The sequence below is a fragment of the Pelophylax lessonae genome (assembly GCF_965119305.1).
Source record: "Pelophylax lessonae genome assembly, chromosome: 4".
NCBI lineage: Eukaryota > Metazoa > Chordata > Amphibia > Anura > Ranidae > Pelophylax > Pelophylax lessonae.
Genome location: NC_138771.1, coordinates 157409920 through 157426161, shown reverse-complemented (window position 1 = coordinate 157426161; position 16242 = coordinate 157409920). Strand labels below are relative to the sequence as shown.

The 16242-nt window shown below is 46.9% G+C and overlaps 1 protein-coding gene across 1 annotated transcript in view; it reads right to left on the bottom strand.

Annotated features, from left to right (window-relative positions):
- GDI2 (GDP dissociation inhibitor 2) overlaps positions 1 to 16006 on the bottom strand; it is an 89445-nt gene extending 73439 nt beyond the window's left edge. The window contains exon 1 of the mRNA XM_082256715.1: positions 15832 to 16006. Within this exon, the coding sequence (XP_082112841.1) occupies positions 15832 to 15876 (45 nt within the window). The 5' untranslated portion in view covers positions 15877 to 16006. The remainder of the gene's footprint in view (positions 1 to 15831) is intronic.
- Positions 16007 to 16242: the final 236 nt, after the last annotated feature.

The window sequence follows — 16242 nt, the reverse complement described above, 5'->3', positions numbered from 1 at the left end:
AGAAGTGCAGGCAGCAAAAGCTACAACTGAAACAGTGTACATCAACTACAAGCAAGGCTACAATAACATGGCCACATGGGTGCAGATAGCTGCGCTCAGAGGGGGCTAAACTATCTATGGACGCAACAACACACTGTGCTATTGTCACATACAAACTGGCCAATTAGCTGCGTCCAGAACTGCACGGAAACACTGACTCTGGATGTACACAGTCAGCGTTATCCAGTCAGCATTGAGACTTTGTTGGAAGCTTTATTCGTGTGTAACCGCTCAGATAAGTGGTTACATGCAAGCAACGGCGGCACAGACCATTGATTTTACAGGCCATTGATTTTACAGAGTACAAATTTGATAGCTCCTGCTGGTTGCATGGAGTGTGTAGGCAGCGGCTGGTAATGCGCACAATAAATCTACTGCCTAGTGAATGCAGCAAATACTACAATTAAAAGGAAAAAAAAAAACACACCTTATTACTTTGACAAATAATGAGGGTATGCATTAATACAGGTATGCCAAGAACAATATAGACCAGGTCACAGATTCTTTCAGAAAGGAATGCAACCCTGACTCAACATAAGGACTTCCCCCTTATACAAAAACAGGATGCCCAACAATCTGATTTACCAGGAAGAGAAGCTCAACTGCTTAATACATACTGAAAATGAAGATCCCAGGACTATACCAATTACATGAAAACATAGTATGTCAAATCCTAATGCTCCATTTATGTGAAAGGGAACCTAGTAAAAAAGAAGCTACTGTTAGCAAAAAAAAAAAAAAAAAGCCAACATATTAGCTTGTTTTACGGTTCCCACCCTGCAAGTAACGCCTAATCCAAAGAAGTACAGCTTTTTACCAGTATAATGTACTTTTCATTTAAGCACAGCTTCCGTTTACTTAATAGGCAGCAAAGGCACAGGAACAGAAAAAGGTCCTTGGAGAAAGCCCGTGACTCAATACTGCCTCTGCTGCACTAAAATCCTAAACAGAGATCCTCCCAGCCGACTATAAAACCCTCCTCATCTCTATTACATGACGAGGTGATCTGTTTTGGGGATATTAACCCTTAGTTTACCTTAAGCTCTAGGAAATAATTAATGTGTCCCAGTGTGTGTTCTCACAGGAGTAAACTTCTGCAGCCTCTATTTATGGAGCAACTACGGGCTGTCATTTGGGGGAATTGCCAGCAAGTGCAAGGGGGCGCAGTATATGGACAGGACGTAATACACAATCCTGTGTATTTTGATGGATGTGTTTGTAGCGCGTCCACACTTAGCAACAGAACATGGAGAAATGCATGAATTACAGGGATATATATGGAATAGGATGGTGGTGGGCGTGGGCTACATTTGTAAAAATAATAATAATAATAATAATAATAAATAATAATAAACTCAGAAAATGATTACTCAGTAGTTTTAAATGATTTAACGTACTCAACAAATCACATTGAACTTGCTATTCAACAAGGCCTGTGTTTTCCTGTTGTGCCATTGTAGGGCAGCAAGTTTGTATTGCAATTATCCTTAAGAACAGTGCATTCTGCCAGAAGGCACAGCAATCATCCTGCAGTAATGCCCCACTAAAAACATTGAAGTACAGCATTACTAGTTTATCTGGATGACCGATTATAAAAAGACAAAATGCTATACAATTACTTCCTTTCTATCCCCAACTTTCAAGTGTGTATGTTCACATGGACCAAGCGGCAAGGCAAGGCTTAAGACAAATTCAAAATATAATAAAATAATAATCATTGTAAGCACCCTAGTAGTTCCAGTTTACCAATTTCCTTTCACTATCACTTTTGCTGGTCAGCTTAGTCTACATTTAAATGTGGCAGAAACAAAAAAAGGTGTATATATTTTGAATATCCTAAATACCATCATTACAAGCATTAACTACACTGCTCAAAAAAATAAATAAAAGCAACACTTTTTAATCAGAGTATAGCATCAAGTCAAATAAACTCCTGGGATATTGATTTGGTCAGATAAAGCATTTGTAACCCCAAAATAAAATAAATAAAGATACTGTTCCTCAAAGTATGTTATACAGCACAGTGCTTGTGCTGTGTAATTTGGCAACCCAGATCACGTAAAAAAAAAAAAAAAATCTGGCTGATCCTGTCAGTTTCTACCCACCCCCTGTAAACTGACCAAGGTGCATCATGCTGCTGAGCCCCGACACCATGGTCAGTGTACGTGCCTCGGTCAGCTGCAGCTCTCCTGTCCTCTCCCCTCCTCCTGCAGAAAAACCTTTATATCTTATATAATCCTCTCTTTCCCAATAATAGGTGCTCCTGTCACTGTTATATTTAAAAAAATGCAGTTTATACCTGTTTTCAGAGCGCCGCTCGGCCATCACGTGACCGGCCGGCTTTCTCCTTCTCACTGACGTCAGCGGGGGAATCTAGGCCCTGCCCGCTAAAGCTGTCAGGCGGGGAGAGGAGAGGGGCAGCAGGTCACGTGACGGCTGATTGGCGCTCTCTAAACAGATAGAAACTGCATTTTTCCAATAAAACAGCAATAGGAGCACCTACCATTGGAAAAGAAAGAGGATCAACTTAGCAGTGTGGGTTAACAATCACTTTAAGTAGCAGATGTGGCTGTTAATCAGTTTCAGCTGCTTTGGTGTTAATGAAATAATAGGTGCACTAGATGGGCAACAATGAGACTACCTCCAAAACAGGAATGGTTTTACAGGTGGAGGCCACTAACATTTTTTTCCCCAGCTGCTTTTCACTAGTTTTGCATTTGGCTAGGGTTAGTGTCACTACTGGTAGCATGAGGTGATATGTGGACCCTATAGAGGTTGCACAGGCAATCCAACTGTTCCAGGATGGCACATTAATATGCACCATTGCCAAAAGGTTTGCCGTCTCCCCCAGCACAGTCTCAAGAGCATGAAGGAGATTGCAGGAGACAGGCAGTTACTCTAGGCTAGCTGGACAGGGCCGTAGAACGTCCTTAACCCATCAGCAGGACTGGTATCTGATCCTTTGTGCAAGGAGGAACAGGATGAGCACTGCCAGAGCCCTACAAAATTACCTCCAGCAGGCCACTGGTGTGAATGTCTCTGACCAAACAATCAGAAACAGACTTCATGAGGATGGCCTGAGCCCCAACGTCCTCTAATGGGCCCTGTGCTCACTGCCTGGGACCGTGGAGCTCGAGTTGCCATTGAACATCAGAATTGGCATGTCTGCCACTGGCGCATTGTGCTTTTCACAGATGAGAGCAGATTCACCTTGAACACGTGACAGATGTGAAAAGGGTCTGGAGAAGCCATGGAGAATGTTATGTTGCCTGTAACATCGTTCAGCATGACTGGTTTGGTGATGGGGCAGTGATTGTCTGGGGAAGCATATCCTTTTAGGGACGCACAGACCTCTACAGGCTAGATAATGGCACCCTGACTGCCATTAGGTATCGGGATGAAATTTTGGACCCATTGTCAGACCCTACACTGGTGCAGGGGGTCCTGGGTTCCTACTGGTACACGACAATGCCCGGCCTCATGTGGCAAGAGTATGCAGCCAGTTCCTGGAGGATGAAGAAATGGCACCTAGGTTTGTCTGAAATAAATCCAATGGAACACCTCTGGGACATTATGTGTCAGTCCATCCCACGCTACCAGGTTGCACCTCAGTCTGTTCAGGAGCTCAGTGATGCCCTGGGGTCCAGATCTGAAGGAATTACCCCAGGACGCTATCAGTCATCTCATTAGAAGCATGCCCCTACATAATCAAGCATGTATACAAGCATGTAGGGGCCATACAAACTACGGAGTACCATTTTGAGCTGCTGCAATGAAATTTCAGCAAAATGGACTAGCCTGCTGAATAATTTTTTCACTTTGATTTTCAGGGCGTCTTTGAATTCAGCCTTCTGTAGGTTGATCATTTTCATTTCCATCAAATGATGTGGCATTTTTTTCAATCCTAACACATTACCCAGTCCATATCAGTATAGGTATCCAGCATGATATTTTTCCCCATTGGGATATGTGTTTGAGCATTGCATTTCAGAAAATAATTCTTGGGACGGTGAATATATTCTCATTCCCATTGGAAAGTTTGGCCTGTCTTGCAGAGACTGGGTTGTAGTTTGCTGTTCTAATACAGGATGTTGAAATCTCAGGCTATAGACATAAAAATCTAAGTGAAACAATAAGCCGCATAGAAGGATCCCATTCTAAACTGTATACAATATTGCTTAGTACACTTCCCAACAGCCAAAGTGGACATCTGAATCTTTTTCAGATGACTTTGCCATTCTTTACCATTACGTAAGCTGTAAATGGACAACATACATATAATGCTGCCTTTGTGCAAGAACACTGTTGCCTTTGTAGTACTCAAGCAGTAGCTTATGTCTTGAGTTTTCCTAAGGCAACCCAATTCATTGAAGGTGTTTCAAATTCCCATAGGAAAATAACGGGAACACATTCCTGATCATACAAACAAAAAAAAGGCTGTGCATTTAGCGTTAACCATTTCAAACCCAGACAAGTACATACATAAACGTACAGCCACTGAAGACAGAAAAAATAAAAAAGGTAGGTATTCAATGCTGAGTGTAAGGACCCTCCCTGTGTAGAATGTACAGACACAGAACTGAACCAGCTGCCCACAGTAAAGCCCTTTTCACTCTAGTAGTGTTTAAAGTGGATCTCCAGGTTACATTCAACTTTAGTTTGTTTGGACCAAGTTGATCCAGTTGAACATTTACTAACAGTTACAGTGGCTGGGAACGCTGGAAAACAATTGTATCTAGCCTCAGCTATTCACATTATACAGGGCTCTGTTCCGGCAATTGGATGAGAAAGTCACATCCCAAACCTGAAACAAAATTGAGTTGGGTTGACTGCTGCTCAGCCAGAGGAAAGGATTATATAAACTGAATACAAAGCTTCCTCTGAGGCAGAGTTTGTGATTTCATCAGCTTGTCTCTCCACCTCAGCCAATCAGAGAAAACTTTGTATTGATAGAATACAAAGCTTTCTTTGAATGGCTGAGCAGAACTCAGCCCAACTCGATTTAGCTACAGGAGCAGGACGGAAGATCTCATCTCACAGCGTCGTATACTGTATGTACCTGAGGCTACATACAATTTATACAGCGCACACAGTCGCTGTAACTTAGTGAAGTAAGAGAGGAGTTTTAACGCTACATCAAATGTGCTTCATACAACTAGGACCGATCTTTAAAGTGGTTCTAAAGCCTAAACATTTTTAACCTTAAACATTTTTTTAATCTTAATGCAAAAGAATGCATTAGGTATCAGCATCTCCCTTCAAACCCTATTTTACTTACCTGAGCCCTCATTCGATCCAGCGTTGTGCACATCTGCAGCTCTTCTCTCCCCTCACTTCCAGGTCTCGCTGGGGCACCGGGAGCCACTGGCTCCAAGTGCTGTCAAAGCCAGTGATGAGGGAGGGCAGGGCTGTCTGTCAATGGTTACAGAAGCTGGGCTCGGGAGCGAGCATGCACGAGGCTTCCCATGGGGGCACTGGACAGAGAGGAGGGGCCAGGAGCACAGGCAGGGGACCCGAAAAGAGGAGGTTTGCAGGCGCTCTGTGCAATTTCATTGCACAGAGCAGGATGGTATAGACTAGGGATGCACCGAAATTTCGGCCACCGAAATATTCGGCCGAAAATGGGCCTATCCCATTTCGGCCGAAAATGGGTTAAAAATGCCGAAATTAATGGACGCCGTGAGGAAGGAGGGCGGCGCAGCGCAGGTTTGATAAGACGCGCCTCTGGCCGGCCGCCCGCCTCTCAATGATGTCCCTACTACTACGATGTGCATGAATGAACAGACCGGGCGGGCGAGCGGCCGCTAATAGCTGTAACTATGTGAGCCCTTCACTTCACTTCCCTGTCAGCAGACGATGTGCATGAATGAACTGAACTGACACACTGGGTGGGAGGAGCGGCCGCTAATAACTAACTATGCGAGAGCTTCACTTCCCTATCATACGGGTATCTCCTCTGACAGGGAAGTGAAGGCTCACATAGTTACAGTTATTAGCGGCCGCTCCCCCCGCCCGGTGTGTCACTTCATTCATGCTCAGATCGTAGTAGTAGTGACATCACCGATGAAGGCGGGGGGGTTGGGGGAGCTGAGGCAGCTTACCAATGGTATTCGTATTAATTATGCAGCATGAGGGGGTTGAGGTATTGTCACTGCTGGTCACTGATGCATTAGTGACCAACCAGTGGAAGTTAATTAACCCCTTTGTGCTGCATTAGTGCAACCAGTATCAGTGCAACCAGTGTTAATTAACACTGATACTGGTTGCATTAATGCAGCACAAAGGGGTTAATTAACTGCCACTGGTCGGGCACCAATGCATCAGTGACCAGCAGTGGCAATACATTAACTCCCTCATGCTGCATAATACAAATACCATTGGTAATTAAATTAACCACTTGCCAACCCGTCACAGTACATATACTGTGATAGGGTGGCAGCGACAGGTGTACGTCGCTGCCTGTTTTTGGTGTATGCCCCTCCATTAAAATTATTTGGGGGAAAAAGTCATTTTTCGGTTTTCGGCCAAGGGCATCCTGCATTTTCGGCCCAAAATTTTCATTTCGGTGCATCCCTAGTATAGACTTTTTTACCTCTTTACAAATCACTTTAAAACACGTAAAGCATAAGCATTGTGTAGCTGAACCAGTGACATATCTAAAATAGAACTCTGCCTCCTTCCTCCACACATCATTTCTGCTCCCAGTAAATAGCCTAGATGCACTGTAGTCAGTTTCTAAATTAGAAGATGCTTAGTGCAAGATGAGCAGAAATCATCTGTCTTTCATACTTTGTCCTGCTAAACACCATCATTGGTAGTGAACAAATGATGTCCAACGGGGCATTTCCTTCACTTTGGAGGGATTTCCTTCCCATTCCTGCTGTGTGTGGAGAAAAAAAAAAAAAAAAGGGAGGCAGCTAAATACCTAATTTTAATTGTGCTGTGAAGAGGTCACATGATCTTTCCCTGCTGGTTCCTGTCTGCAGGGAAATATTTGTGAGGGGGGGGGGGAGCCTCTAGCAGAGAGTGCCTGTTGGGAGGAGGGAGGAAAGGAGGACAGGAAGGAGGAAGTCAGTCAGTACGTTGTATACTCCCACAAATATGACAGCTATATGCTATAATCAAAAAGGACACAGCGATCAATGTGCAACCCAGTGGCGCGGGTATTAGGATGACGTCTAAAGTTGCCCTCCTAGAGCTGGACAACTGTGTAGCAGTTGGGCTCTGAAGAGTCCGTGTACAGTGTGAAGTGTACAAGGTTAAGAGTTACAGCAGCACCGACGAGGCCAGTTTGGGGCCACCAGAACAACCGGAAATTCCTACCGCCACCCTGCAAAGAAACCATGGGAAAAGTTTGAGAGGAGGGAAGGCATAAATCTGCCGATACTGGCTCCAAGAAGCCACCAAAGCATCTGTGGTGTCGGCCAGAGGATCCTGAGACCTGGCCACAAACCTCTGGACTTTTCTGTTTTAGGCGAGATGCAAACAGATCCACCTCCGGAGTCTCCCACCGGGCACAAAGGAGATGAAACACCTCCGGATGAAGGGACCATTCCCCTTGATCCAACACCTGACGACTCAGGTAATCTGCTTGCCAATTCTCCACACCCAGAATGTGGACTGCGGAAAGAGCCAGAACATTGTCTTCCGTCCATATGAGAATCTCGGCCACCTCCTTGGCCGCCAGGACACTCTTGGTGCCCCCTTGATTGATGTAAGCCACAGCCGTGGCATTGTCCAATTGTATCCAAACCAGAGAACGATGTAGCTGACTCGTCCAGTGGAACAGGCAAAAGCTTGATCACTCTGAGTTCCAGAATATTGATCAGCAAGGAAGACTCCTCTGTCGACCAAGTCCCCTAGGCACAGAGCTTCCCCAACACTCCATCCCAACCGGACAGGCTGGCATCTGTGGTGACCACCGTCCAGAACACCGGCAGGAAAGACTTGCCCCGACACAAAGCTGGCGACTGAATCCTCCAGGATAGAGCCGACCTTGTGAGATGGCTCAGACGTAACTTCTGGTCCAACGACCGAGGATTCCTGTTCCATTTTGCAAGAATCTTTTTGCAGAGGCCCAGAGTGAGACTGAGCAAACGGAACCGCCTCAAAAGGTCGATACCATCAGACCCAGGGCTCTCATGCAAGTCCATAGGGAAGACCGATTGATTTCCAACAGCAGCAACCTGATCGAACTTCTGAAGTTTTTCCAATGAAAAAAGACCTTTGCCAAGGCCGAGTCTAGAGTCAGTCCCAGATAAGTCACCCATACGGAGGACGCTAGAGCAGTTTTTAAAATTGATCGTCCACCGAAATTCCTGAAGGGACTGAACTGTAATCGAGAGGCCGCCCAACAGATCTAAGTGAGTCTGCTCGTAACAGGAGATTGTCCAGATATCCCAAGATCGCAATCCCTCTCGAAGTAACAAGGCCAATACCGGGGCCATTAGCTTGGTAAAAACTCTGGGAGTGGAGGCGAGACCAAAGGGTAACGCCTCAAATTGAAAACGCTCCTATGCCACCGCAAAGCAGAGGAATCGCTGGTGTCCCGCAAAAGACGTGCAAACATGCATTTTTGATATCGATGGATGCCAGAAAATCCCTGATTCAAAGATGCCACCACCGACCAAATGGACTCCAAAACTTCTGCACCCACACAAAGCGCTTCAGAGCCTTGAAATCCAGGATTGGACGCACCTTGCCCTCTTTTCTGGGCACTGAACAGATTTGAATAGAAACCTTGAGAGCGTTCCTGCGGAGGAACCGGCACGATCACTCCTTGAGCAAAGGAGATCCTTCAAACGATCCGGAGACAGGCGAAGTTTTGACTGAAAACAACCTGTCCCCCGGCCAGGACCGAAATTCGAACTTGTACCTGAACGAATCAGTTCGCGAACCCATTTGTCTTGAACAAAGGAAAGCCAGGGTCCCTGAAAGAAGCGCAGACATCCCCCCCACCCCAGAAACGGGTGAGGGTGCTCCTTCATGCTGAAGAGGACTTGTCTGCAGAACCAGACTGACTGGTCTTGGGATTGCCCCAGGACTTCTTAGGTCCTCCAGAAGCTCTTAATGGCTTACCTTTTTCTTGCGTCCCAGAGGCAAGAGAAAAAAACATCTACGAGCGGTGAATGAAGCTTTTTACGGGGTTCTTTACCTTTGGCGGATTGAGAAAGAAGAGTACTCTTCCCACCAGTCAAGACCCTTGATCAACTCATCCAGCAAGTCACCAAATAATCGCTCTCCCAGAAAAGGAAGATCTGTTAAGGCCTCCTTGGAAGTCTGGTCAGCCGACCAGCTCTTCAGCCAAACCATGTGTCTCAAGCCTGTTATGTGCAAGGTCACGCTGCCTGTGTAGCTCCATAGGGCTACACAAAAATGGCTGCCAATGCAAGTCTATGGGAAGCACAGGGAAAATGGCTGCTCCATACAAGTCAATGGAGAAAAAAAAAGTTCTATTGCCCACACTAAAGATGGCGGCGCGCCATGCGGTCAGGGATCCCAATATGAAGGCCCCAAGGGATCTACAACCAGACCCAGCAGGAGAAGGTACCATTTCCACCCCCCAGGGGACGGGAGAGGGTGGCAGGGCCCAGGGCCGGGTAGCCTGACAGGCCAGGGGGGATCTTTCAGGAAGTCCAGGTCCCATTATCCCCAGGAGAGGGCCCACGTCCCCACCAGCTGCGCATTCAGAATGGCTCGGCGGCGGGGGAAGGAGGAGGAGGCCAAATTTCCGAGACACAGCGCCGCCTCCCGGAAGTGGGGAAGGGTACCTGACCTGTCAAACAGGTACTCATTTCCCCTCCCCGCTGAAAGGTGCCAAATGTGGCACCGGAGGAGGGAAGAGGAAGCAAATGAGCAGAAGTTCCACTTTTGGATGGAACTCTGTTTTAAATAAATGGAATTCATGCTGCTTTGGGGCTCATTTACACTTGCTTCGACTTTAACACACATTAAAGTGCCTACAGCTTTAATATGCTATTTTGCTGCTTTGGTGGTGCATCAATTATGCTTTTTTGAAGCTTTAATGAAGCTTGGCAAATGCCCTATATGTGTGTTGATATCTCATACCTCTAATACCTCCAAAACAAAGTGAAGCTAAAGCTGAATGAAAGTCTCAAAAGTTACAGGTGCTGCCAGCGATCATAGTCGGGACTTTCATGGAGGCTTTGAAGACGCTTTAAAATGCCACTAAAGCGACATGGGGAATAAAACACGTGTGAACAGGACTGTAATCAAACATTTTTATTTAGGGACAGATGCTTTGATTGGCATTCAGGGTGCTTTAAAAAAATAAGTGTCATTGAAGTCATGTTTTGACGCAAATGTAAATGAGCCTTAAAAGTGTAACTTTAGTCAGAAAATTAAAGGGATTGTAAACTATCCCCTTGCAAATCAACCCATTCAGTTTAAAATTGAAATTAAAAAGGCAAACATTCCCTCTTCTCAGCTGCATAAGAGCTGGGGGGAGGAGAAGCAACAGTACACTGATCTTACCAGTGAAAGGCTGTGCAGGGGTGCGTCAGGACACGTTTGATCATTGGAAAGCAGGCAGAGTTCCTAGCACAGCTAGAGAACTGACCACACTGTGTTCTCTTACTTAGTGTGGTCAGTTCTTAACAGGAAAGCAGAGTGACTAGCAGGACCAGGGATGTCACACAAAGGAAGGGAGAAAGAAAAAGGAAAGAAGAACAGGATACTTTTTTTACAAGTACATGGTACAGCAGAGGCATATATCGGGAATATGAAATGCTGGGGTTACAAACACTAAATCCTGCTAGATGACTTCAGGCTGGCCCCATTTGCAGGTATGGCTATGTAAACATTAAAAATAAGTGCCTATACTGTTTAAAATCCAGCACACTGTTTCACCCCGCTCTGCACATGCTCAGTTGCTCACTATCTTTAGGCACTGAAGAGTTTGTAGAGGCCGATCTGCTGACAGCCTTAGGGCTCTTTCACACAGGTGGACCGTTCAGATCCGCCTGTCCGTTTTTTGGGTGGATCTGAACGGTCCCCCCATGCATCTCTATGGGGCATCGGATGTCAGCGGAGACATGTCCGCTGACACCCGATCCGATAAATCTGGACGGATGAAAACCCTATTTTCCATCCGTCCAGCGGATCGCATGGGATCGGATGAGAACGGACCGACGGTCCATTCCCATCCGATTCCCCCATAGAGATCTATGGGGCTGTGACAGCTGTGTCTCCGCACACAGCGCGGAGAACAGCTGTCATTCTCCTGCTCAGCGGGGGATCTGCGGCTCGATCCCCCACTGAGAAAAGCGGAGTCTGTTTGACGGACACACTGTGTGAAAGGAGCCTTAAAGTGGAATTAAGCCCTCCATTTCTTTACAGCCAAGGAAGCTGCTTCTGCTTGATCTGCAGCTGCCATGGTGCTGCACATGGGATAAGTTATGACACCAGCCACTTCATGGCTTGACTGTTTCGTTGATAGCACATCCAATGTGACGGTTACATTCCCGACACATGCTGGGAATGTAACGGTTTTAGGACACTGTTAAATCGGTTTGGTTGAGGACAAAACATGACCGTAAGCAACCCCTGCATTCCAGGAAAGTAACTTATTTGAAACCATTAAATTGATGGGTTTCGTTCTGTTTGATGATTTACTGCTGTTCAGGGGCTCTGGGCTTTAGCAAAATGGCAGCCCCTGGCAAGAAGAAACAGGAGCAATGCTGGGGGTAATTTACAGCACACGCTATTTTGGTGGTATAATTCTTAATGTGGAATGTATGTTCCTTGCTAAAGAACATTATTTTGTATCAAGTTATGGGTAAAGTTCTGCTTTAATGCAGAGAATGCATTAACCACTTCAATACAGGGCACTTTTCAGCTTTTAGCGCTGTTGCATTTTGGATGACAATTGCGCGGTCATGCAACACTGTACCTAAACCAAATTTATGTAATTTTTTCCCCACAAATAGAGCTTTCTTTTGGTGGTATTTGATCACCGCAAAGATTTTTCTTTTTTGCTACACAGATAAAAAAAAAAGAGCGAAAAGTTTGAAAAAAAAAAAAAGAAGTTTGTTTATGTTATAAAATTTTGTAAATAGATAAGTTTTTTTCCTGCACTGATGAGGCCGCACTGACAGACCGTGATGAAGAGGCACTAATATGCAGCACTGATAGGCAGCACTAATAAATGGCAATGATGGGCACTGGTGGGCAGCACTGATAGATGACATGGGATGCAGCACTGATGGGAAGGGCACCACTGGCAGGCTCCCCGAGCCCTGATTGCCATCCCTGGGGTCATGGGTGGGCATCCCTGGGGGTTCTAGTGGCACCCCTCCAAGTGTCTGCACTGGTAATCAATGCTGCGATTACCAGCACAGACCACTCCCTCCAGAGAGCCGCAGATCGGCTCTCCTTTACTCGTGCCCGTCAGGCACGAACTGAGAAAAGCCGATCAACGGCTCTTCCTGTTTACTATGTGGACCAGCTGTGATTGGACACAGCTGGTCACATGGTAAAGATCCTACGTCAGTAGGCTCTGTTCCGTGAGAATTACCTACCTGTGAGAAAAACCTACCCTCGTCACTTCCGGTTGCACGGCACTGTATGTAACACGAGCAGTTATATTAAAACAGCTGTGCTGCAATATCACTCATCTCCGCTCCTGTCCCTGTCACATCCCTGCTCTCACCTAGTAAATATAAAAGCGGCGGCGGCTGTATGAAAACATAAATCACGGAGCCGCCAGCCGCTTTTATATTTAATAGCCGAGAGCAGGGAAGTGACTGGGACAGGAGCGGTGATGAGTGATATTGCAGCACAGCTGTTTTATGTAACCCCCGCGTAGGTAGGTTTTTTTCACGGACACCGTGTTCGTTTCATACTAGTGCGCTTGCGCACTAGTCTGATTCTCAGCTGCTCCATTAGGTATCCTGGGCTATGAGCATGCGCACTGCTGCGCTGCTCAGCTGTTCCTCGCCGGAAGTGACGAGGGTAGGTTTTTCTCACGGGGTAGGTAATTCTCACGTTACAGGCTCTTTACCGAGATTGGAGATACGGTGTGTCATAGTGACACACTGCAGCACCCATCGCCACTCATATGAGGTTGGGTCAGGATAATGTGACCACCTTCCCGCCGCCAATTGCCTATAGGGCGGGCAGGAAGTGGTTAAAGTTAAAAAAAAAAAAAAAAAAACTTTGTCATAAGAAGCAGGGTAGCTAGAAGAGGTCTTAGAATGGAGATGGGATCAGGTTTAAAGAGGAAGTAAATCTCCATCCATTGTTTGTACCTATAGATAAGCCTGTTTGTACATATAGGTAAGCGATGCATACTAGCACATTATGCCTTTACTTTGCAAGATATAAGGATATAAAAAAAAAAAAAAAAACACACACACACACACACACACACACACACACACATTGGTTCACTTCTTCTTTAGGCATAGATAGCATGTGGCTGGCCTTCCACTGCAACCTTTCATTCTTTGGATGTATAGTAGTTTTACTAACTACTAACCCCTTGGCACCAGCTCCTGCTGCCCCTTTAAGTGCTTTAAAATGTCAGGAGGCAGGCAGGGCATTTGGCCATGTGACCACCCTGATTGGCTGTCACATGATCGTAAAACTCCCGATCGCAAGGAGTGATCGTGAGGTTTCCTTCAGCCGCCTATCACTGTGCTAGAAGCATGCTCTCTTGGCACATCTCTACTGGCACTATAGCAAGCAAATATTAATTAAGCCGCATATTTGTGTGCGCTTGGCGCCACCAGATTAACCACTTGCCTACTGGGCACTTTCACCCCCTTCCTGCCTAGGCCAATTTTCATCTTTCAGCGCTGTCACACTTTGAATGAAAATTGCGTGGTCATGCAGCACTGTGCACAATTTAAATGATCATCATTTTTTTTCAAATAGAGCTTTCTATTGGTAGTATTTGATCGGCGCTGTTTTTTTTTTTTTTTTCTTGGAAAAAAAAAAAAAAGTTTTAGTTTTGCTCAGTAAATTTTGTAAATAAGTTATTTTTCTCCTTCACTGATGTGGGCTGATGGCGGCACTGATGGGCATCGCTAATTGGCACTGATTGGTGTCACTGATGTGCACTGCTGGGTTTTACTGGACACTGATGATCCTGGTCACCCCTTCAAGGAGGAGCCACTGATCTGCTCTCCTCACCACACACACACACAGTGTGAGGCGAGGCGCTCCGATAAACAGCACCTCTGCATTTACATGTGACCCTCTGTGATTGGACACAGCCGATCACAAGGGTAAAGAGCCGTGCCATTGGCTCTTTACCAGGATTGGGGTCACGCCATGTCCTAGGAACACCACATTGCCGCGATCGATACACTACAGACACGCAAGAGCGGCAGTTCTGGTACGCCGTCATGCCAGATTAAGAGCCGCACCGCTATACGGCTCTTACGGTGGATGGGAGGCAAGTGGTTAGGGAGGCAAGAGGTGGCATGCACCTGGTTGGACTGATCTCATAGTATGCCATGGAATTCAGCTTAAAGCGGAGTTCCAGGCATTTCACTCACCTGTCCAACGGTCCAGCGATGCGGCCGCCCGAAGACTCGATCCTCTCCCTCGGCGCCGGCACCACTGCTGTGGGCACCCGGCTGTGACAGTTTGCGGCTTCACAGCCGGGTACGCACTGCGCATGCGCGAGTTTCGCTACGCGCCGTGATTGGCCGGCAATCTTCTGGGACCTTTGACATATCCCAGAAGATTGCAGGGAGGGAGGGGGAGAGGAGAACTTCCGCTCAGGGCGCCGCTCCGAGCGGAAGTGGGAGCGGGTACCTGTCAAAAGTAGGTACCCGCTCCCCCCCCCCCCAAAAAATGACATGCCAAATGTGGCAAGTCAGGGGGTTAGGACCACCTAAAGCGGAAGTTCCACTTTTGGGTGGAACTCCGCTTTAAGGCTCCATGTACACGGGACGTTGCAAACGGCCGTTTAGGAGCAGTTGGGCGTTTTTTTTTTCAGTAGCCCCTGAACCCACCTCTATGTTATATTATCTGTCCATGTACACAGGGTCGCTAACAGTCATTTGCAGGCAGTTGAGTTCAGGGACGGTTTTTGGAAAGCAATTATTAGCGTTCGAACGTGTGTTTCCCGGCATTTCAAACGCAAAAACGCGACCGAATGCGATGACCCGAGTTTAGCGTTTGCATTTTTCCATTTTAAAGGGGAATCATTTTTTTTTACCTCTAGGAACGGTTCTAAAAGCAAACGCCCGCTAAACACGGGTGCAAACGCGGCCTAACGGACGTTTCAAACGTCCTAAAAATTCCAGCGTTCAAAGGGACTTTTAACAACGTCCCGTGTACATGGAGCCTAAAAAGCACTGCAGAAATGTATCCTCCAATGGGTGCCATTAGGTAGGCAGTAAACTTACCAAAAGCCCATTTTTAGCGCTACTTCCGGCCACCTGTAAGAAAGGGGACCAAGAAATGAAAGGTTGTCACCTCCTCTTACAGGTATGAGGGTAGTATGCAGGTTAGAAGCCTGGCCTGTACTGGGTCTCCTCCTCCCTTATAGAGGAGGTGCAGACAGGGCACAGTCGGCCTCATACAGCCAAGGGAGGAGGACACACCTGAGCCGCCATTGTATGAGGAGCTCTGAGGCGGCTGGTCAGCGTCCAGGGAGATCACATATCCTCTCATGAATACACGGTGCTATGTGCACTGTCACCACACAGGCTCCTTCAGCAGGGCCGGACCGTGTGGGGAGTGTCCGCCGTCTCTAGGCCCGGCTCTGCTGAGGAGTGAAGGACTACAAAGCGGACGTGTGTCCGGGCATATTCTCACCGTCAGGCCGGTACCGAGCACGATGACGTCGTACTCCTCATTCATGTTGTCGGGCTGCGGAGAACTTGAGGTGTTAGAAAGCAGGAACAATCGGGGACGCGCTCACTGACTGCACGTATGGCGGCTCCGGAAGCGTTAACAGAAGCGGAACGGCCGCGCGCACGGATCACCACTCCCAACTTACACCCGCACGTCACCGAGCAGCCAATCAGGGACTTCGATAGGGGCGTGCCGCTGTCAATCTGTGCGCTCCCTGCACGACGGCCAGCCACTTCCTTCTACGTCACCCTAGTCAAGTTCATTGGCTGCTGGCTTTGTTAAAGAAGGCGGTGTATTGTCACCTGATTACTCAATAAACTTTATCAAAAAATAGTGTATGTGGGGGAGTGCTAAGCTGCCCAGTTCTAAGAG